This window comes from Neophocaena asiaeorientalis, unplaced genomic scaffold (assembly GCF_003031525.2).
Source record: "Neophocaena asiaeorientalis asiaeorientalis breed wild unplaced genomic scaffold, Neophocaena_asiaeorientalis_V1.1 scaffold62, whole genome shotgun sequence".
Classification (NCBI taxonomy): domain Eukaryota; kingdom Metazoa; phylum Chordata; class Mammalia; order Artiodactyla; family Phocoenidae; genus Neophocaena; species Neophocaena asiaeorientalis.
Window position 1 is genome coordinate 3241483 of NW_020175191.1, and position 25257 is coordinate 3266739.

Genomic DNA, 25257 nt, shown 5'->3' on the forward strand with positions numbered 1-25257 from the left:
TGCAAGGGGCCCCAGATAGCTAAAGCAATCTTGAAAAAGAAAGACAACATTGGAGGACTCACAGTTCTTGACTTTGAAACTTATTACAAAGCTAGTAATTGAAATAGTATAGTACCGGCATAAAGACAAATATATACACCGATGTAATAAAAAACAGAGCCCAGAAATAAATCTTCACATATATAATCAATTGAGTTTTGACAAGAGTGCCAAGATCATTCAGTGGGGAAAGGACAGTTTTTTCAACAAGTGGTACTAGGAAAACTGGATGTCCACATACAAGAAAATGAAGTTGGACTCTTACCTTACACCATATACAAAAACTGACTCAGAATGAATCAAAGACCTAATCGTAAGGACTAAAACTATGAAACTCTTAGAAGAACATTGGGAAAATCTTCATGACATTGAATGGCAAGGACTTCATGGATATCATGACACCAAAGCACAGGCAAAAAAGAGAAAAAAATAGGTAAATTGGACTTCATCAAAATTAAGGACTTAAATGCATCAAAGGACTCTATTAAGAAAGTGAAAAGGTTAAAGATTGGGAGAAAATATTTGCAAATCATATATCTGACAAGAGATTAATATCCAGAATACATAAGGAACTCCTGTAACTCAATGACAAAAAACAAGCCAGTTGAAAAATGGGCAAAGGACTTGACCAGACATTTCTCCAAAGGAGATATACAAGTGCCCAATAAGCACATAAAAGATGAATGCAACAGAGTTATGAGGACAGACACGTTTTTGTTGTTTTAAATTAGGTTAATTTATTCTTTTTATATAGGCAGCCATTAGTGAACATACAGTTACCATACAGTAAGCAAAATTTTAATGATAGTTTACGATATGATTTTTAAGATAATTTATCTTTTCTAAGTTGGTCAGTTGGTGCATACTGATTTGAGTGTATCTGAAAGGTCAGCTCTTTGTGACTAAGTGAATTCTGCTGAAATCTTAGAATTCATGAAAATGGCTGAATATTTTCATCCATGAAGCTTCTGAAATTTGTCTTAAGTGTGACTTTAATGAGCAGGAAAAGATAATGTGAACTGATTGCTTACCTGACTAAATTTATGTAGCATATTCATTAAGGAAATGGATTCTGGAGCCAGCCTACCTGGATTTGAATCCTGGCTCCACCTCTTACTAGCTGTATAGTCTTGGGCAAGTTACTTAATATTTGTGTGTCTCAGTTCTTCACCTTTAAAATAGGGATAATAATAGTATTTGTGTGTCATAAAAATGTTGTGAGGATTAAAACTAATTAAAATATGCAAAGTGCTTAAAGTAGTGCCTGACATAAAGAAAATACTGAATAAGTGTTAACTATTATTATTTGGGAAAATATTCATAAATTGATAATTGACAACATTTATAATTTTTATAGGATTATGAATGCTTATTATAAGGCCTAAGTGTATTTAAATAAGTAGGTTGGGAGAAGGGGTGGGGAAAGTGATAGTATGAAGACTCTGAAACAGAAATAGAAATCAGTAGAAAAACACTATTCATACACATCTTGTATTCCACATAACCTTTTAGGTATATAGTTAATAGAATCAAAATCTAGGTCCTTGTTTGACAGATTGAAGATTTATTTTGTCATTGTCTTTTTTATTTTTTTCCTCTTCTTTTCCTTTCCCCTCTCTCCTCTTTTATTCTCCCTCCTTGTACTCCTCCATCTCCTTCTCATATGTGGGATGTAGACAAAAATTTAATTATATAATATTAATGGTGGCAGCCTCCAAATTATATTTTTATATTTCTCTTTAAGAGCATGGTTTCAGAGGAAGAGACATTGAAAAAACTATACAAGAAGAAGAATCCACCAATTTCTCAATTTTGTGTCAGAACACCAAAAAAGGTAGTTTTAAAATTTTATTTCAGAAAGCAAATTTCAAAAGCTGGATTTAATTCTTTTTTTTTTTTTTTTAAACATATTATGATTTTATTTATTTTCTATTCAGACTCCTTCATCTCTAACAACCACTGGATGTACGCGGAAGCTTGGAGCTATGAGGAAAATGCAGGAGGACCCTTGGGCTATAATTGCTAAAATGGATAGGAAACAAAAACTAAAGGAAGCAGAAAAGCTATTTGTTTAATTTCAGAAAATCAGTGTGATTAAGGAGCCTAAATAACAGCAAATTTATAGTTAATTTTTTTATTCTTATTTTCTACAAAGCCAAACATTTTCTGAAATTGAGACTTTTTTGATATTTTCATAAATAATTTGTTTCTTTATATTTTAATATTTTGGCCTAAATGGGAGATAACCACATGTTACTTAAAAACTTGTAATTCTATTCAGATAATTAGATGATTATATTTTGGTCTTACCTTTTCTTGTATTCATGAAAGCTGTTTTGGCTAAGTTTTCACACCTGTAAAGTTGTCCGTTGAACACTAGGAACACATTACTGAGATTTACTATTTATTCTTTACTATTAAAATATTTTAGATGCAAATACTTCTCATTGATTCTGTGAGGTCATCTGAACAGCTAATTATTATAATTTTGCTAATATTATTTATTTTTAAAATCTTGAGGACATTTAAGTTTCACGGTTCTGAAGCAGCTTTGATTTATCTATTTATAAAATTGACAAATGGCTTTAAGTTGTGGGAAAAAAGGCTCCACCAGTATGACTACCTAAAATACTTCATTTATTCAACATTCATTCAGCAAATATTTATTGAATATCTGCTAAGAATTAAGCACAGTTCTAGATACTGGGGATATAAGAATGAATGAAACAAAAATAAGCCCTCTCTTCTTCTAGAGCTTACATTTTTTTTTTTGCGGTACGCGGGCCTCTCACTGTTGTGGCCTCTCCCATTGCGGAGCACAGACTCTGGACGCGCAGGCTCAACGGCCATGGCTCACGGGCCCAGCCGCTCTGCGGCATGTGGGATCTTCCCGGACCGGGGCACGAACCCGTGTCCCCTGCATCGGCAGGCAGACTCTCAACCACTGCGCCACCAGGGAAGCCCTAGAGCTTACATTTTAATGGGGAAAATAGACAATAAATAAACTATATAAGCAAAACACATAGTATATTAGTTAATGATAATTGCTAAGGAGAAATAAAACAGGTAAGAGTATTAGGGAGTATTGAAGAGGGTTGAAATTTTATGTAGAGTGGCCCTCAGTGCAATGACATTTGAAGATCTGATGAATAACTAGTAAGCCTGTGGCTATCTTGAGGAGAACATTCCTGATAAAAGGAACAAAAAGTATAAAGGCCCAGAGGTGGAGGTGTGCTTAGTGTATCTGGGAAACAGCAAGGAGGCCAGTGTGGGTAGAGGATAATGAGCAAAAGAAGAGTATAAGGAGAAAAGGCCTGGTATTTAACAGGATAGGGAGTTTGGGTGGGCAGATTATGTAATGCTTATAGGCTACTGTAAGAACTTTGGCTTTTACTCTGAATAAGATGTGAAATTAGCAGATATTTCTGAGCAAAGAAAACTGTGATCTGACTCATGTTTTAAAATAAGGATCTTTCTGACTGCTATATTGAGAACAGATTTTGAAAAGAGGACAAAAGGTTAAAACGGGAAAACAGGTTATTTTAATAATACATATGAGAGATGGTAGTGGTGTGAACAAAGCTGAGAGCAGTAGAGGAGTAAAGAGGTCAACTTCTGGATCTATTTTTAAGATTAGATGTGGGATGTGATAAAAAAAAAAAAGAAAAGGCCAAGGATAATGTCAATATTTTTGGCCTGAGCAATGTAATTTTGGACATATTAGGTCTAAAATGTATATTAGACATCCAAACAGAGATGGTAAGTAGGCTTAGAGACAGATCCAGGAGAGTGATATAAATTTGGGAGTCAACAGCATATTTAAAGCTATCAGAGTGGTTGAGAACATGTACAATTATGAGAGTGACTGTACCTAGAAAAGAGAAGAGATCAGAGATGAGAAGGAACCATAAAAGATTTAGCAAGGGTAATACTGAAGTCTAGCAAGAAGGTATTTCAAAGAAGAAGGGAGTGATAAATTGTGTTAAATACTGCTCAGAGATAAAATTGATTAATGTGTTATTAATGGGGAGGTCTTTGGTGATCTTAACAATGGCAGTTTCAGTGAAGTGGAGTTCGATTGGAGGGGGTGGTTAAGGAAAGAATGGAAGGAAAAAAGTGGAGACAGCTATCTTCATTAAGAGTAAGAAAACTAAGAAGTTATACCTTAAAAGGGAAGAAGATAAATGAAATAGCTACTTGAAATGGAAGTGGGTCAAGAGAAGATTCTTTTTAAAAAGATGTAAGAATTAATAGCAAGTTTAAATAATTAAGGAAAGATTCAGGATGATGGGAAATGATGCCGAAGAGAAAGATTTTTTTTTAAGTAGAATGTCCTATAATAAATAGGCAAGAGGAATGGAATCTGGTGGAAGATTAAAGTGCTGGGCCTTAGCTAGGAGAGTAGACAATTCTACCATAGTAACAAGGGAAAAGGAAACATATATATCACAACATGATGGTGGATGGGAGTTTGTAGAACTTCTGGTTTCATAGCTTCAATTTTCTTAAGTGAAGTGAGAATTAAGATCATCCACTGAGAATGAAGGTGGAGGGGAAAGTGTTGCAAGTTGTGAGAGAAGAGTAGGTATGAAAGACTCATCTAATAAAGTAAGGGAGTGAATGAACTTTATAAAAACAATTGGCAAATGGATAAAAATAGTCTTAGAGTTGTCTATAACAGTTTTGGTATAGTAGAATTTTAATTTCCTTATGGTGGGGAAATGTGTTTGTAGGAAAGGCTACCCAAGAAAAAAATGGAAATGCTATATAACATTATGGAATTTATGTTCCTCCTTCAATTTGTGTGCCTATAACTGTACTCTGAAAACTGGATATAGTCTTAGGATTTCTAGCTTTTGATCTAGAAACTTTAATTGGAACTTTATAATTAGTCTCCTGAGCAAGTATTTTCTTTGGAGGATTATTAGTCTTGATGACATGATATTTCACATTTGAAGCTACTATATATTTTCAAACATTTTAAAATAAAACAAGACTTGTATATTAGTTAACACTAGCTTCTCTGGCTAATCATCAACTTCTCACTTAAATGCTACTATTTAGTAAGCAGCATTTCTCCAGGTGGTGATTTAGGAACGCAGTCTCCTTCCAACTTCTAGCTCTGCCATCTTCAACAACTTGCTTCCAAGGTTGTTGCGAAAGGGGAAATACCATGGAGGATCCATGTGGGAAGTTTTTAATGACCCAGGTCTGAAATAGATGTACATCACTTCCACACACATTCTACTTTCTAGAACCAAATCACATGGCCACACCTACTTTCAAGACAGACTGTGATCCATTTCTAGTTGTCTCAGGAGATCAGGGAAGGGGGTCAGGTGAACAACTAGCCAGTCTGTCACAATTAGTTTGCACTCTTTAAATTTTCAAATATTGTTCTTCCTTGCTTTTAATTTAAAAAGATGAGTTAGGCTCTTAAGTTTTGAAAGATTGCTTCTTGCTGTTTTTGAGCATGCTGGGCATGCTTCTTTCTCGGAAACTTTCCCCTCTCTCCAGTACTTCTGATTCCCCTTACACTACTCTTTTTCTCCCCATGGCACATATAATCTTCTAACACACTATATACCTCACTTAGTATGTTTATTATTCATTGTCTTCACTCACTAGAATGTAAACTTCACAAAGACAGGGATTTTTGTCTGCTTTGTTTATTGATGCATCCTGAGTACTTAGAACAATGCCTGGCCCATTGTAGGTACTCAGTATTTGTTGAATTGATTAAATAAAAATTTAATATATATTTAAGAAAAACTTACATATGCCATACTGATGATTCTTATAGTAAGACTTCAGAATCAAAATGTTTAATACGTGATTTAAAAATAAGATCAGAAATTAATACAACATTGTAAAGCAACTATACTCCAATAAAAATTAATTTAAAAAAATAAAAATAAGATCAAATATTGGAAATTAGAAAAACATAAAATTTCCATAAAATTTCCTAAAATTTCCTATATTGTTATAGTAGCCTATATTTGTGTCTTCTGTTTTGAGATTTGGAGAGTCAGTTTTGACAACCAAATCCAGAATAAAACTTAAGACTAATGCTATTGTTTTTACTTTGAGGCAACTCCTGAAAAACACCAGAGTAAGAAAAATAATTTATCATTCTAAGTTTAGGGATCAGTGCACTCATTTGTGGTAACCTCATCAAAAAAAAAAAAAAAAACCTCACAAAAAATATCATAAAAATAATTTTAACTAGCATTAATGAACAATTGGAAAATTTATAATTTAATTATTATGAAAATTTTATAGGCTAATTACATAATGATTAATACCTTTTTTAAGCATATTAATTTAAACTGAGTGCAGTTTAGATATTATTATAAGAAGCTTTTTGTCATAACCCATTTTTAGGTTGTTAGGAAATATTTCCTGCCCTTTAGTCACTCTTTGAAGGAGTGACAGTATGATCCATGAGTTTAGGAAAATTGGGCATAGGGGACCCAGCCTTCTCTACTCTTTTCATCATGAAGCTTCTTGCAGGAGGCATGTGATCTGCTCCATGCTGTATGTTTTACAGAGCAGGCTTTGCCCTGCAGATGAAAGGTCCTCTAATGAGGGGATAAATTCAGTAGAGCATTATCAAATCCCAGTAATTTGATTAAGTAGGCTGGATACTTTGAGAAAAAAATAGAGTAGAATTTGGGGCTTCTCTGGCGGCGCAGTGGTTAAGAATCCACCTGCCAATGCAGGGGACACGGGTTCGAGCCCTGGTCCGGGAAGATCCCACATGCCGTGGAGCAACAAAGCCCGTGCGCCACAACTCCTGAGCCTGCGCTCTAGAGCCCGCGGGCCATAACTACTAAAGCCTGCGTGCCTAGAGCCCGTGCTCTGCAACAAGAGAAGCCACCGCAACGAGAAGCCTGTGCACCGCAAAGAGTAGCCCCCGCTCGCTGCAAATAGAGAAAGTCTGCGCACAGCAACAAAGACCCAACAGAGCCAAAAATAAATAAAATAAACTAATTTTTTAAAAAATAGAGTGGAATTTGGGGGAGCTAAATAACATACTAATATTGAAACTCTGATGTGGCTTTGGTGATCCTGTTCTGGGTCATAGCCCCATGGGAATTTTCACTTGGTGAGTCATTATAGCCTATGGTAGCTTTGCTTTTACATGAATTACTGTTTTTTAGAAATAGGTTGCAGGTTCTGGATCTTAACTGAATGATTTGTAAGCTTTGTCTGAAGCACAGATGAGTACTTCAGTGTGTCTACAGGCCGTACGCTTCAGCAGAAGCATGGGCTGAGAGAGCCTCAGCCAAATTTGGGCTGTAAAAAGAGCATATGTTAGCCACACTAGACTGAGCAAGGGTGTGGGGCTCAGGGGTTATATTTTGGATATATTTTGATAGTGGAACCAAACAGATGTGACTACTGACAGATTGGCTGGAGGTAAGGATGAGGTGAAAGAAAGAAAATGTGTAAGCTTGGGTTTTCAAGTTCTGTTTTGGGCTATGTAATATTTGAGATAGCTTAGATATCTAAGTGGAGATGTTGAGAAGGTCATTGGACAAATGAATCTGGAGCTTTCCAGAAGGGTCAGTATTTACTAATCATTGACATAAACATGCCATTTAAAGCACAGGATTGAATGCACTCTCTTTACAGGTAGTGAGTGTGTAGTTACAGAAGGGAAAGGAGTTAGTACTGAGCCTTGGGATACTGAAACATTGTCAAGCAATAGAGAGGTTGCTGTAAACACTAATAAGGGAGACAAGTGAAGTGTAAAGGATCATGGAAGCCTAGAGAACAAAGTGATTCAAGAAAGGAATATTCTGTATTGTATCATTCTGAGTGGCAATACCTGAAAGTATAGAATAAATAGTTGGATTTGGGGGTATCAATATGATAAATGATACTGTCAATGACTTGCAGTCTAGTAGCAAATATAAATGTGTAAACAAATGAGTCACTTATAAGTAATTCAACAGTATACAAGTATGAAATATACAGAGACATAAATGATAATTTCATGTCGACTTCAGAGAAGGCCTTCAGGAAGAGATGGATTTTGAACATAAATAGGAATTCTACAGGTGTATAAGAAGGATAAGAGGAAATCAAAGCAGAAGAAATAGCAAAATAAAGGTTGAAATGAAGAATAATTAGTAGAACCAGACCATGGTCTCTCCATATAGAATGTTGTATATTATGTTGCAAAGCTTGTACTTTTTTGGTATGGAAAATGGAATAGAGTTTAAGCAAGGAAAATAAGACTTTATTACTTAAAATATGGTATTTTAAAATTAAAACTTTACAAAAGGATATAAAGTATATGGTTTCCCAACTTTATCATCCATCCTTTCACTTGAAAAAGACTTTTGTTTTAGAAAGATCATTAGATGTAAATCAGAACAGGTGAGGTTATTGAAGATATTAAAATAGTCCAGATGAGAGATGGGAAAATTTCTTAGACTGATAGTTTAAGTTATAGACTTTTAGATTAGACCTAATACCTGTCCTAAGAAAAATATCCATAACTTTATCACTTTAGCAGTAATAAAATGTCTCCTGCTTCATGTAAATGTAAATTAATGACGTCAAAGAGCAAGTTGCTTCGGTTGATATAAAGGTTAGAAATAAATTATTCATAATTTCAGGCAACCTGAATTCAGTATAACTCAGTATAATTAATAGTCCACAGGCTGTAGTAGTACATCAAGAACTTTAATCAGTAGCAGGTCAACTGTGGGTTAGAAATAGGAAATGACAAATAGAGACAGATAAGACTTATTTAAATTATGAAATCATAGAGTTTAGAGCTGGGGGCAAGTGAAAAGTTCATTTAATTTCAACAGATCAGTGTTTTGAGGCCTATAAAAGCAATCAAAATTATAAGGAAAAGATTAAAAATGACTTAGTTTCTATATTCATATACATAACTTACATCAATGCATAAATATAATCATACAAGTTCTTAGTGCCCTAATTTTCTCCTTTTGCTTTCTTTTCACCCTCTCTCTTCCCCTGTCTACATATATCAGGGTCCCCCTCCACCAAATCCCCCTCTCCTAGGTAGTAACCCTTGGCAAGAACCCTATTTTTCTCCATGACAGATAGATATAGATATAATGTATTTGCTTATATTTTTACATATGCGTGATACATACAGGGTTCTCTGATCATGGTTAGTTTACAAAAATTAGATAATATATACTTTTTGGATTCTTGCTTTACTCGTTCATTATCTCATGGAGATCTCTCTAAAACATGGTATACTTCCAATTCATTCTTTTAAATTGCTGTGTAACATTTTATGAATGTACCATAATTTAGCTATTTATCTACTAGAGTATGGTAGAGACTTTTATGATCAGCTGTATCCAGTTCTTCTCTCCTTCCAGACACATGAGAAAATTATACTTCCCCTTTCACTCCGGTAAGGCTATATGATAAGTTCTGGCCAATCAATTTTAGGTAGAAGTGATGTACGTTAATTACTTCCATGCCAGAGTATTTGGTTAATAACATGAGACCCTCTGTTACACTCTTCCTCCTGCTGCAGCAATTTGTGATGTTACAAATGATGAAACCTCTGTCATCCTAGGGCTGTGAGTGAAAATTACATGGAATAAAGTTCTCTGATTAAGCACATCATGGTCATGTAGTGTGAATAAGTAATAAGACTTTGTGGTGTTAAGCCCTTGTGAGTTTGGGGTTGTTTGTTATTGTTGGCATAATCTGCTCTATCTTAACTGATGTAATGGGATTTCTCTTTGTTTCCAGTTTTATGCACTATGAACAATGCTAATGTTAGTGCTTTTATTTCTATAGAATAAATTATTAACTTGGAATTCATGGGCCTATGGAGATGTATATTTAAAATTTTAATAGACATTCCCAGACTTCCCTGGTGATCCAGTGGTTTAAGACTCCATGCTTCCACTGCAGGGGGCACAGTTTCAATCCGTGGTCGGGGAACTAATAAGATCCCACATGCTGCACAGTGCGGCCAAGAAACAAACAAACAAACAAACAAAACCTTAAAAAACCCAAAGTGATAAGCTTGTAGTGCAGATCCTCTAATTATTCTAATAATTTCCAAATTATTTTTAATTTAAAAATAATTGCTGTGTTATTTGCTTGATGAGGCTGTCTGTAGTTAAAAAAGCCCATGTCTGAACTATGATTTGTCAAAGGAAAATGCATCAATTTTTAAAATGATTTTCCCAGTATATTGATAGTCATTGGATGACCTAGTCTCAATAGGTAGAAAATTCCTTTTTGTCAACAATATTGTTCATAGTGCCAAATCCTCTCTCAACGTACACTAAGTTAACAACTATTACATTAAAAGTTTTCTAGCTCACATATTAACAAATTGAAGGATAAAAACCATATGATAATCTCAATAGAGACAGAAAAAGCTTTTGACAAATTTTAACACCCATTTATGATAAAAACTCTCCAGAAAGTGGGTATAGAGGGAACCTACCTCAACATAATAAAAGCCATATGTGACAAACCTGCAGCCAACATCATTCTCAATGGTGACTAACTGAAAGCATTTCCTCTAAGATCAGGAAGAAGACAAGGGTGCCCACTCTCACCACTCTTATTCAACATACTTTTGGAAGTTTTAGCCACTGCAATCAGAGAAGAAAAAGAAATAAAAGGAATCCAAATTGGAAAAGAAGAAGTAAAACTGTCACTGTTTGCAGATGACATGATACTATACATAGAAAATCCTAAAGATGCCACCAGAAAACTACTAGAGCTAAGCAATGAATTCAGCAAAGCAGCAGGATACAAAATTAATGCACAGAAATCTCTTGCATTCCTATACACTAACAATGAAAAATCAGAAAGAGAAATTAAGGAAACACTCCCATTTACCACTGCAGCAAAAAGAATAAAATACCTAGGTATAAACCTACCTAAGGAGGCAAAAGACCTGTATGCAGAAAACTGTAGGACACTGATGAAAGAAACCAAAGACAATACAAACAGATGGAGAGATATACTCTGTTCTTGGATTGGAAGAATCAACATTGTGAAAATGACTATATTACCCAAAGCAATTTACAGATTCAATGAAATCCTTATCAAATTACCAATGGCATTTTTCACAGAACTAGAACAAGAAATTTTATAATTTGTATGGAGACACAAAAGACCTTGAATAGCCAAAGCAATCTTGAGAAAGAGAAATGGAGCTGGAGGAATCAGGCTCCCTGACTTCAGACTATACTACAAAGATATAGTAATCAAGACAGTATGGTACTGGCACAAAAACAGAAATATAGATCAATGGAACAGGATAGAAAGCCCGGAGGTAAACCCATGCACATATGGTCACTTTTTCTTTGACAAAAGAGAAAAGAATATACAATGGAGAAAAGACAGCCTCCTCAATTAAGTGGTGCTGGGGAAACTGGACAGCTACATGTAAAAGAATGAAATTATAACACCTCCTAACATCATACACAAAAATAAACTCAAAATGGATTAAAGACCTAAATGTAAGGCCGGACACTATAAAACTCTTAGAGGAAAACATAGGCAGAACACTCTTTGACATAAATCACAGCAAGATCCTTTTTTTACCCACCTCCTAGAGTAATGGAAATAAAAACAAGAATAAACAAATGCGACCTAATGAAACTTCAAAGCTTCTGCACAGCAAAGGAAACCATAAACAAGACAAAAAGACAACCCTCAGAATGGGAGAAAATAGTTGCAAATGAAGCAACTGAGAAAGGATTAATCTCCAAAATATACAAGCAGCTCTTGCAGCTCAATATCAAAAAAACAAACAACTCAATCCGAAAATGGGCAGACCTAAATAGACATTTCTCCAAAGAAGACATACAGATTGCCAACAAACACATGAAAAGATGCTCAACATCACTAATCATTAGAGAAATGCAAATCAAATCTACCATGAGGTATCACCTCACACCAGTCAGAATGGCCATCATCAAAAAATCTAGAAACAATAAATGCTGGAGAGGGTGTGGAGAAAGGGGAACCCTCCTGTACTGCTGGTGGAAATGTAAATTGATACAACCACTATGGAGAACAGTATGGAGGTTCCTTAAAAAACTAAAAATAGAACTACCATATGACCCAGCAATCCCACTCCTGGACATATACCCGGAGAAAACCATAATTCCAAAAGGTACATGCATCCCAATGTGCACTGCAGCACTATTTACAATAGCCAAGACATGGAAGCAACCTAAATGTCCATCAACACATGAATGGATAAAGAAGATGTGGCACATATATACAATGGAATATTACTCAGCCATAAAATGGAATGAAATTGAGTTATTTTTAGTGAGGTGGATGGAACTAGAGTCTGTCATACAGAGTGAAGTAAGTCAGAAAGAGAAAAACAAATACCGTATGCTAATGCATACATATGGAATCTAAAGAAAGGAACTGATGAACCTAGTGGCAGGGCAGGAATAAAGATGTGGACGTAGAAAACGGACTTGGGGACACAGTGGGGGAAGGGGAAGCTGGGATGAAGTGAGAGAGTAACATTGACATATATACACTACCAAAAGTAAAATGGATGGCTAGTGGGAAGCAGCTGCATAGCACAGGGAGATCAACTTGATGTTTTGTGATGACCTAGAGGGGTGGGATAGGAAGTGTCGGAGGGAGGCTCACGAGGGAGGGGATATGGGGATATATGTATACTTATAGTTGATTCACTTTGTTGTACAGCAGAAACTAACATGATATTTTAAAGCAATTATACTCCAATAAAGATGTGGAAAAAAAAGTTTTCTAGCTCTTTTAATATCTGAGATTTTTGTACAATCTGTTTATTAGCTAAATCGCAAATATAGTTTATTGGATTATCATGTTTAATTAAGTCAAAACTAATTCTTCAGGCCTACCTACCACAGGTGATATGATGTGTATATTAAAAGTATGGCGTTTGTTTGGCTGACTAAGTTTGGAGTCCTTGCTCTGCCATTCAGGTTCTGAATAACCTCTCTGTGGCTCAGTTTTCTGGTGTGTAAAATGGTGATAATTATAAATAGAAAAAAATGAGTTAACAGACATTTTGAAGGGTATCTAGCACAAAGCAAGTGCTAATAATTATCTCTCATTTTTATTAATAAAATCAATGTTATGAATGCCCATGATAGGTGGGCGTTCAGTGGGTTTTAATGAATTTGACTCACTACATGAAGGTGAATTCAACAGGGACAAGGAAAAAGGAGGACTTGTACTCTCGATGTTCCCTAGCTCTAAACTGGCCCCATGGACTCTCTCCATCCTCAGAAGCCTCCTTCCTGTCCTGGGAGTAGCTGAAATGTCAAGAGAACCCATATTGCCAGACTGATGCCTGCGATAGCCATTATTATTATGCACCTGCCTATCCCAGGTCCTTTGAAAACAGAAGTTAACTTGGAGGCTGCAGTTCCTACAAATGGACACGTGAGGGCCACCCAAGGCAGCTCTGGTCAGTAATAGGTGGTCACAGTCTATGAAGGACCATGTTGGCATGGAGCATTGGTATTTTGGTGCCAGCTCTACTGATTGAGTGTTTTTTGCCTCGCTAAGGTCTGCATTTGCTTCGTAGGACTCAGGGAATGGTATTTGGTACATGGGAGTCAAGGCAGGCTAGCTGGCAGACCAAACAAGTAGATGAACCCAAGGATGGCCACCTAGCAGTAACCATCTGTGGTGCCCAGGACCCAGAAAGAGGGCATGAGTGTAACATAGTCTGACACTCCAGAAACCTTGTGGCAGAAGGAAGATAATGATGCCTAGGGAGGTGGAAATTTTTGTCTAATGAACTTGATTCCTGCAACCTTGATAAACCTGCTTACTAGTTCCAGTAGCATTTACTAGTTCCAGTAACATTTTTGTAGATTCCTTACAATTTTCTGTATAGATGATCATGTCATCTGTAGATAAACACATTTTTACTTCTTCAATCTCTATGCTTTTTTCCCCTTTTTATCGCCTTGTTACACAGGCTAGTATTTCTAATATAACATTGTATACAAATGGTGAGAGTGGACATCCTTGCCTTCTTCCCAATTATTTCACCTTAAGTATGATGTTAGATATCTTTTATCAGGTTGAAGAAGTTCATTGTATGACTAATTTGCTGGAAATTTTTATCATGAATGAATGCTGATCTTTCTCAAGCTTTTTCTGCATATTTTGAGATGAACATATGGTATTTCATTTTTAGTCTGTTGACATGGTGAATTACATTAATTGATTTTCCAGTGTTAAACCAACTTTGCATTCGTGGGATAAACCCCATTTGGTCATGACATATTATCCTTTTTATATATTATTGGACTTGATTTGCTAAAATTCTTGTGAAGAATTTTTGCATCTTGACATTTTTTGAGAGATGTTGGTCTCTAGTTTTCTTAGTCTGTAATGTTTTTGCCTGGTTTGCCATCAAGGTTATGCTGGCCTTATAACATTAACTGAGGAGTGTTCTCTCAACTTTTGGAAAGACTTTGTGTTAACTTGGTATTATATCTTTCTTAAATGTTTGAGAGAATTTACCATTGAAATAATCTGGGAATGAAGTTTTCTTTGAAGTAATATATTTAATTATGAAATAAATTTATTTGATAAATATATGGCTATTTAAAGTTACTATTTCTTCTTGAGCTTCTTGAAATATGTAGTATTTCAATTACTGAGAGAAAGGTGTTGAAATTTTCAACTATAATTATAGATTATTGATTTCTCCTTTTAAGTCTGTCTGTGTTTGTTTCATATACTTTTAAATTTGTTTTTATGTGCATACACTTTTAGGATTGCTTTTTTGTTCTTGATGACTTCACCCCTTCATCATTGTAATGTGTTCCTTTTTATTCATAGAATATTCATTGCTCTGAAGTTTACTTTGATATTCATATAGCCACTACAGCTTTCTTCTAATTAATGTTTTCATATTTTATCTTTTTCCACTCTTTTGTCTTTGTCTGTATTTCTATATGTAAACTGGGTTACATGTAGACAGAATACTGTCAGTCTTGATTTTTTAATCAAATCTGATCATCTTTGCTTTATAATTTGAATGATTAACCATTTACATATATATCTTTAATTGAAGTATAGTTGATTTACAGTATTTTAATTGAATATTATTGACTTACAATAATATGCTGTTACAGGTGTACAGCATAGTGATTCCGTTTTTTTGTAGGTTATATTCCATTATAAGTAATTGCAAGCTATTGGATATAATCCCCTGTGCTATACAGTAAATCCTTATTGCTTATCTATTTTACATATAGTAGTTTGTATCTGTTAATCCCATACACATAATTTGTCCCTCCCTCCCTCCCCTCTCCTCTTTGATAACCATAAGTTTGTTTTCTTTGTCTGTGAGACTGTTTCTGTTTTGTATATAGATTCATTTGTATTATTTTTTAGATTCCACAAGTGATATCATTTTTGTGTTTCTCTGACTTCACTAATATAATATTCTCTAGGTCCATCCATGTTGCTACAAATGGCAATATTTCTTTATTATAGCTGAATAATATTCACTGTATATATATATACCCACACACACAATCGTCTGTTGATGGGCACTTGGATTGCTTCCATGTCTTGACTATTGTAAATAGTGCTGCTATGAACATTGGGGTGCATGTATCTTTTGAATTAGTGAAACCATTTACGTTTAATATAATTATTGATGCACTTGGGTTTAATTTTACCATCTTGCCATTTATTTTCTATTCCATCTGTTCTTTGTCCCTTGTTTTCTCTGTTTCTACAGGCATATTTTGGAGATATTCAAGGTTCAGTTGCAGAGCACTGCAGTAAATAAGATATCAAAACAAAGTGAGTCACACAAATTTTTTGGTTTCCCAATGCATATAAAAGTTATGTTTACATTCTGCTATAGCCTATTAAGTTTGCAATAGCATTATGTCTAAAAATAATGTATACACTTTAATTTAAAAATAATGCTGTTGGAAAAATGGTACTGATAGATTTGCTTGACACAGGGTTGCCACAAACCTTCAATTTGTAAAAAATACACTGTGAAGTGCAATTAAGTGAAGCACAGTAAAATGAGGTAAGCCTGTATTTTCTTTTGGATTATTTTAGTGTTGTCATGATTCCATTTTATTCTCATCATTGGCTGTTTCAAAAGTAACAGACTTTATTTTTTAGAGTAGTTTTAGGTTCACAGTAAAACTGAATGGAGGGCTTCCCTTGGTGGCGCAGTGGTTGAGAGTCTGCCTGCCGATGCAGGGTACACGGGTTCGTGACCCCGTCCAGGAAGATCCCACATGCCGCGGAGCGGCTAGGCCCGTGAGCCATGGCCACTGAGCCTGCGTGTCCAGAGCCTGTGCTCCGCAACGGGAGAGGCCACAGCAGTGAGAGGCCTGCGTACTGCAAAAAACAAAAAAAAAAAACTGAATGGGAAATACAGAGATTTCCCATATGCACATGGTCCCACGCATGCTTAATCTCCCCCTCAGTTAACATCCTGTATCATAGTGGTACATTTGTTACAACTGATGAAGTTTTATCAATTCATTATTGCCATCCAAAGTTCATAGTTTACATTAGGGTTTACTCTTGGTGTTCTACATTCTATGGGTTTTGACAAATGTATAATGACATGTACCCAACATTATCATATCGTACAGAATATTATCACTACCCTACAAATCCTCTGTGCTTTGCCCATTCATCCCTCCCTCCCCCAACCCCTGGTAACCACTGTTCTTTTTAATGTCTCCATTGTTTTGCCTTTTCCAGAATGTCATTTAGTTGGAATCATACAGTACGTAGCCTTTTCGGATTGCCTTCTTTCACTTAGTAATATGCATTTAAGGCTCCTCCATAACTTTTCATGGCTTGGTAGATCATTTCTTTTTAGTGCTGGAATGTACCACGATTTGTTTATCCTTTCACCTCTTGAAGGCCATCTTGGTTGCTTCCAAGTTTTGGCAATCATGGATTAAGCTTCTATAAACATCCATGTGGAAATTTCTGTATGGACACAAGCTTTTAACTCCTTTGGGTTAATACCAATGAGCATGATTGCTAGATCTTATGATAAGAGTCATGTAGTTTTGTAATAAACTGCCAATCTATCTTCTAAAGTGGCTGTATCACTTTGTATTCACACCAGCAATTAATGAGAGCTCCTGTTGCTCCACATTCTTGCCAGCATTTGGTATTGTCAGTGTTCTGGATTTTGGCCATTCTAATAGGTGTGTAGTGGTATCTTTTTTTAAAATTTGTGATTCCCTGGTGACATATAATGTGGAACATCTTTTCATATGCTGATTTGCCATCTATATGTCTTCTCTGGTGAGATGTCTGCTCAAGTCTTTTGTCCATTTTTAAATCAGGTTGTTAGTTTTCTTATCATTGAGTTTTAATATCTTTGACTATTTCAGATAACAATGGTTTATCTGATATATCTTTTGTAAATATTTTCTCCCAGTCTGTGTCTTCTCATTCTTTTGAACTATTGCTTTTTTAGCTATATTTTATTTTTTGGTGGTTGCTCTAGGATTTTCAATATACATCTTTAACTTTTCATAGTTTACCTTCTAATAATAATATAGCACTTTACATATGGTATAAAAACCTTACAGAGGGCTTCCCTGGTGGCACAGTGGTTGAGAGTTCGCCTGCCAATGCAGAGGACGCAGGTTCCTGCCCCAGTCTGGGAAGATCCCACATGCCGCGGAGCGGCTAGGCCCATGAACCATGGCTGCTGAGCCTGCGCGTCTGGAGCCTGTGCTCTGCAACGGGAGAGGCCACAACAGTGGGAGGCCCGTGTACCGCAAAAAAAAAAAAAAAAAAAACCTTACAGAAAAACATTTCCATTCCCCATTCCTGTCCTTTATTCTGTTCTTGACATACAATATACTTCTACATGTATTACAAACACCACAATGTATTGTTAATATTTTTGCATTAAGCTGTCAGTTGTCTTTTTTAAAGTTATTTTGTGAAATTCACATAATAAAAATAAACATTTCAAAATGAACAGTTCTGTGGCATTTAATACATTCACAGTGTTGTGCAAGCACTACCTTTATCTAGTTCAACCACACAGGGGGGGGCCCCGTTCCCCCAAAAAAAAAAAAAAAAAAAACCTTACAGAAATACATTTCCATTCCCCATTCCTGTCCTTTATTCTGTTCTTAACATACAATATACTTCTACATGTATTACAAACACCACAATGTATTGTTAATATTTTTGCATTAAGCTGTCAGTTGTCTTTTTTAAAGTTATTTTGTGAAATTCACATAATAAAAATAAACATTTCAAAATGAACAGTTCTGTGGCATTTAATACATTCACAGTGTTGTGCAAGCACTACCTTTATCTAGTTCAAAATAATTTCATCACCCCAAAAGGATACCCTTTACCCTCTAAGTTGTTATTCCCCATTTTCTACTCCCCCAGCTCCTGGTAACCACCAGTCTGCTTTCTGTCTCTATGAATTCACCTGTGTATTTCAAATAAGTGGAATCATACAATACGTGAGTTTTTGTGTCTAGCGTCTTTCACTTCAATTGTTTTTTTACACATGTGTAGTGAAGGAAGTTAACTATATTATTAGTTTATTATTCCTTAGCTACCACAGATTAATTTGCTAATGATCTTTTATTGATTTTCGCATATAACAATACTGTGTTATTGTGAGCACAGTTAATACTGCTCATATTATTTAGCCAGAGAAATAATATCTAATTACCAAGAGGTTATATAAAGTAACAAAAATAGAGTGAAAGATATTATACTAAGGGTTAGAAAAATAAGTTTTGATATATAGGAAAAAAACCTTGATATTGATCTGACTTTATAACACTATAAATTTTATTACAGAAAATGTTAGCAATTCCTATTAACATTTATATATGACCTTAATTTTAAAAATGTTTTGAAATGGATGGGACAAGCTTGCATAAATTCATATAAATCTGTCATATTAGGGGCTTTAACTGGTTACCAAAAGAAAGCAGCAAATTGACATTTTTTTTTACATATTAAATCAAAATTGTCTCTTCGGAGCTTCAAGATAATAAAATTATCAATACGCCCATTAGGTCCAGCTCTTCTTGCTCTCAGTTATCTGTATTGTTTAAGAAAAGAGGATTAAAAAGAGTTTAATAAACAAATAGATTTTGTTTCAAATTGCAGACTATTGCAATTTGATTCTTATAGATAACTCAGAGTTCAGATGAATAAACTGATGTTTAAAAAAATATCTGTTGCATAGGATTTTAGAATTTTATGGAACTGGAGCATGTTGCAAGCTAGAAAAGTACACTCTTTGAGGAGGGGAAAGTATTAGTAAATCTGATCCATATTCCAATGTCATTCCTCTGCTTAGTTAATTGAAGATTGTGGATGGCTCTTTTTACCTTTGAAAGTGAGTTAAAATTTTAATGTCATGAAAAGGATATTAGGAAACTTGGATTTTAGCCTGGCTTTTACTGTAACTATCTATAGAACATTGAAACAGTTAATAACCTCTCTATGTATTGAATTATACACTCTGAGATTAGCTCTATATGTTCACTTATTTATGTGTTCAATAAATATTTATTTAACATATAGTATATACAGTAGGCTGGTTTGAAGTCTGAGGATATAGTGATGACAGATGAGCCTCTCCATTTATGGTGTTTACATTCTCTTTGGAAAGGGAGAAACAGAGAAAAGTGTGTAAACAAATAATACAATATCAGAAAGTTATAAATGCTATGAAGAAAGTACGAGATAGTGGGGTAAAAAGTGATGGGGGCGATGTGAGACACTAGATTTGGTTGTCAAGGAAGACTTTTCTGAGGAAATAATTTTTAAGCTGAGATAATGAGGAAGCCATTTGGAGATATGGTGAAAGAGCTCTTCATAATGAACAAACAGCAAATGCAAAGCCCTGCTGCAAGAAAAGTTTAGAATGTTCAAAAGAACATAGTAAAAGGAAGAGTGAAAGAGTGGTACAACCTGAATCCAGATAAGGCACAGGTCGTTTCCATCTACTGGATTTTTAAAAACAGCTTTGTTGGGGGTATGATTGGCATACAATTAACTGCATGTATTAGTTTCCTAGGGCTGTTATAAAATAGTACCACAACTGAATGGCTTAAACATCAGAAATGTATTGTCTCACAGTTATAAAGGCAAGAAATCCAAGATAAGATATTGGTAGGGTAGGGTCATGCTACTCTGAGAGTGCTGGGAAAGGATTTGTTGTAGGCCTGTCTCCTAGTTTCTGCTAGTTCCTTGTGGCAAGGAACTCCAATCGTCACATGGCATTCTCCCTGCTCATGTGTCTGTATCCAAATTTCCCCTTTTTATAAGGATACCAATCATATTGTTTTAGGGGCCTAACCTACTCCATCTTAACTAATTTCATCTGCAATGCCCTATCTCCCAAATAAGATTACATTCTGAGTTACTTGGGGTTGGGACTTCAACGTATGAATTTTGGGGGTACTCAATTCAAACCATAACTGTGCATATGTTTAAAAAGTATAATTTGATAGGTTTTGACATATGTATATCCTATGAAATCATCACAATCAAGATAATGAACATATTCATCACCCCTAAAAATTTCCTCTGCCCCTTTGTTATCCTTGTCTCCTGCTCTTCCTCGCATTTCCCCATCCCCAGTTAGTTACTAATTGGCTTTTGCTCTAATGATTAACTTGTATTTTCTAGAATTTTATATAAACAGAATCATATGGCATGTACATTTTTTGGTCTGGCTTTTTCACATAGAATAATTATTTTTATTGAGGTAACATTGGTTTATAAAATTGTGTGTTTCATGTGTACAACATTATGATTCGGCTTCTGAATACACAACAGCGTGCTCACCACCAAGAGTCTAGTTTCTATCTGTCACCATGCAGCTGACCCCCTTTACCCATTTTGCCCTGCCTCCAATCCTCTTTCTCCTCTGGTAGCCACCAATCTGTGCTCTGAATCTATGTGTTTGTTTGTTTTGTTTTATTTTGATTTTTAAAAGTATTCCACATATGATTTAAATCATATGTTATTTGTCTTTCTCCACCTGACTTATTTCACTTAGCATAATACCCTCAAGGTACATCCATGTTATTGCAAATGGCAAGATTTCATCTTTTTATGACTGAGTAGTATTCCATTTTATATATATACCACATCTTCTTTATTTATTCATCCATTGATGGGCACTTAGGTTATTTCCATATCCTACCTTTTGTGAATAATGCTGCCATGAACATAGGGGTGCATATATCTTTTTGAATTAGTATTTTCGTACTCTTCAGACAAATACCTAGGAATAAAATAGATGGATCATATAGTTTTATTCTTAATTTTTTGAGGAATCACCATATTGTTTTTCATAGTGACTGCACCAATTTACCTTTCTACTAAGTGTATGACAGTTCTGTTTTCTCCACATACTCTCCAACACTTGTTATTTTTTTCTCTTTTTGATAATAACCATTCTGATGGGTGTGAGGTGATATCTCATAGTGGTTTTGATTTGCATTTACCTATTAATTAGTGATGCTGAGCATCTTTTCATGTGTCTGTTGGCCATCTGTATGGAAAAATGTCTATTCAGGTTCTCTGCTTATATTTTAATTGAGGTGGGGTTTTTTTGATGTTGAGTTGTATGAGTTCTTTATATTTTTTGGATATTAACCCCTTATTGGATATATGATTTACAAATATCTTCTCCCATTTGGTAGGTTGTCTTTTAGTTTTGTTGATGGTTTCCTTTTCTGTGAAGAACCTTTTTAGTTTGACGTAGTCCTGTTTGTTTATTTTTGCTTTTGTTTTTCTTGCCTGAGGAGACATATCCAGAAAGATATAGCTAAGACCAATGTCAAAGAATATGCAGCCTGTGTTTTCTTCTAGGACTTTTATGGTTTCAGGTCTTACATCCAAGTTTTTAATCCATTTTGAATTAATTTTTGTGTATGGTGTAAGATAATGGTCTAGTTTCATTCTTTTGCATGTGACTGTCTAGTTTTCCGAACTTATTGAAGAGACTGTCCTTTCTTCATTGTATGCCCTGCACTTTTGTTTGTTGGGGCGTCTTTGATTACTGATTCCATCTCCTTACTAGTGATTGATCTCTTCAGATTTTCTATTTCTTTATAATTCAGTGTTGTTAAGTTTTATGTTTCTATGGGAATTTCCCATTTTGTCTAGGATGTTTAGTTCTTTGGCCTATAATTGTTCATGGTAATCTCTTATGTTCTTTTGTATTTCTGTGATATCAATTGTAATATCTCCTCTTTTCTGATTTTATTTATTTAAGTTTTCTTTTTTCTTGGTTAGTCTAGCTAAGGGTTTGACAATTTTGTTTATCTTTTCAAAAATTGAGCTCTTATTTTCATCGGACTTTTCTATTGCATTTTTAGTCTCTATTTCTTTTATTTCTGCTCTGATCTTTGTTATGTACTTCCTTCTACTAACTTTGAGGTTAGTTTGTTTTTCTTTTTCTAGTTCCTTGTGGTATAAAGTTATGTTGCTTATTTGATATCTTTCTTGTTTCTTAAAGTAGGCATTTATTGCTATGAACCTCCCTCTTGGCACTGCTTTTGCTGCATCATATAATTTGGTATGTTGTATTTCCAGTTCCATTTGTCTCAAGGTAATTTTTTAATTTCTCTCTTGATTTCTTCTTTGACCAATTGGTTATTCAGTAGCATGTTTTTAATCTACACATATTTGTGAGTTTTACAGTTTTCTCCTTGTAATTGATTTCTAGCTTCATACCATTTTGGTTGGAAAAGCTGCTTTATATGATTTCAGTCTTCTTAAATTTATTAAGACTTATTTTGTGACCTAACAAAATATGATTTATCCTGGATAATGTTCCATGTGTGGTTGCATTGGATAAAATAGCCACCTTTCGTAGTCTGTAATGAGTGGCTTCATATAGGAGATGGATTTATTGTTCAACCCTGTCCTAGCTTTTGGTTGTCTCTCAAACCTTTTTGAGTGTCCAAGCAGCTTAATTTATTCTTAGTTGCTCCTAGTAGTTGGGGGCTGGGGGGTGCAAAGACCTGTCATGTCCCAAACAAGAACATCTCACACAGCACCTAGATTCAGCTAGTTGGAAGCCAGACCCTCAAGCAGCAGTTTTTAAAGTATGCAAATATAATAACAATTGTTTTAAAATTTTGATGTTTATGTATAGAAATACAACTGATTTTTGTATATTAATCTTGCTGAACTCTATTAGTTTATTAAGTTCTATTAGTTTTTTTAGATTCAATAAGGTTTTATATATAATCATGTTTTTTGTGACTAAAAATGTTACTCCTTCCTTTCCAGTCTCAATGCCTTTTTGTGTTTCTTACCTTATCCCCAGTGCAGTGTTAAATAGAAGATGTGAGAACAGACATTCTTGCCTTTTTCACTGTCTTCAGGGTGAAGCATTCTATCTTTTGATATTAAGTATGATGTTAGTCATAGTTTTTTTGTTGATACCTTTTATTAAGTTAAGTAAGTTTCCTTCTATCCCCAGTTTGCTGATAATTTTGTCAGGAATAGAGTTTGGATTTTGCCAAACGTTTTTTGTGTGTGTGCCTTTATTGAGATGATCATATAGTTTTTATTGTTTAGTCTTCTAGTATAGTGTATTTTTTTCTGTGCCCCTTGCCTTCAGGGGTAGTTACACATAAATTTGGAATCTCAAAGTTGTTCCACAACTCAGTCATTTAGTGTTCATTTTTTTCAGTCCTTTTACCTCTGTAATTTATTTAGAATAGTTTGTATTGCTATGTATTTAACTTTACTAATCTTTTTCACTGTAATGCTTTATCTGCTGTCAACCTACTTCAGTGTATTCTCATCAGAAACAATGTTGTTTTTATCTTTAGAAGTTCAATTTGGACATTTTATATCTCCATGTCTATACATGTTTAGTTTTTCCTCTAACTACTTGAATATATAAAATTTAGTTATAATACATTTTTCCAACTTTATTTATTAAGGAGTAATTGACAAATATAATTGTATATGTTAAAAGTATACAACGTGATGATTTGATATACATATACATTGTGGAATAATTACCAAGATCAAGATAATTAATATATCCATCATCTAATATAGTTAGCTCTTTTTTTGTCTGTCATGAGAATGCTTAGTATCTACTCACAGAAACTTTCAAGTTTACAATACCCTATTATTAACTATAGTCACCATGGCACACATTAGAACCTTGGAATTTATTCTTCTTGTAATTGAAAATTTATATCCTTTGGCCTACATATCCTTATTTTCCCCTAACCCCAGCTCCTGGAAATAAACATTTTATTCTCTGTTTCTATGAAATCAGCTTTTTTTTTCTATTTGGCTTCCATGTATAACTGATACCGTACAGTATTTGTCTTTGGCTTATTTCACTTAGTACATCCTTTAGGTTCATCCATATTGCTGCAGAAGGAAGAATTTTCTTCTATTTTATGCCTGAATAATAATATTCCAGTGTGTGTATGAGTATGTGTGTGTGTGTGTGTGTGCATGTAAGACACCTTCTTTATCCATTCATCTGTTGATAAGCACTTAGTTTGTATCCATATCTTGGTTATATGAATAATGTTGCCATGAACATGGGAGTGCAGATGCCTCTTTGAGATTCTGATTTCATTTCCTTTGGATATATAACCAGGAGTAGGATTACTGGCTTATATGGTAGTTCTAATTTTATTTTTTTGAGGAACTGCCGTACTGTTTTCCATAATGCTTGTACCAATTTACATTCCCACAACAGTGTATAAGGGTTCCATTCTCTTCATCCTTGCCAACATTTTTCATCTCTTGACTTTTGGATAATAACTTTTCTTACAAGTATGAGGTGATTATGTTATTGTGGTTTTGATTTACATTTTCCTAGTGATTCCTGATGTTTAGCACCTTTTTGTGTACTTACTGGCCATCTGTAAGTCATCTTTGGAAAAATGTCTATTCAGATCATATGTCCATTTTTAAATTGGATTATTTGGTTTTTTGCTATTGAACTATAAGGGTTCTTTTATTTTATTTTTTACCATTTTCCCCCAGCTTGAAGTACAAATGATAAAAAATTATATATATTTAAGCTGTACAACATGATTTTTGAAGCAGTACAATGTGATGATTTAATATATGTATAAATTGTGAAATGATTACCACAGTCAAGTTAGATTAGCACATCCACCACCTTACATAGTTATCATTTTTGTGTGTGTGTGGTAA

At 34.6% G+C, this 25257-nt stretch overlaps 1 protein-coding gene across 2 annotated transcripts in view; it reads left to right on the top strand.

Annotated features, from left to right (window-relative positions):
• SYCP1 (synaptonemal complex protein 1) overlaps window positions 1-2114 on the top strand; it is a 134526-nt gene extending 132412 nt beyond the window's left edge. For both annotated transcript variants that reach the window (XM_024764897.1, XM_024764898.1), the window contains 2 exons: window positions 1784-1873; window positions 1977-2114. In XM_024764897.1, coding sequence (XP_024620665.1) covers window positions 1784-1873; window positions 1977-2114 — 228 coding nt within the window. The remainder of the gene's footprint in view (window positions 1-1783; window positions 1874-1976) is intronic.
• The last annotated feature ends 23143 nt before the right edge of the window (window positions 2115-25257 follow it).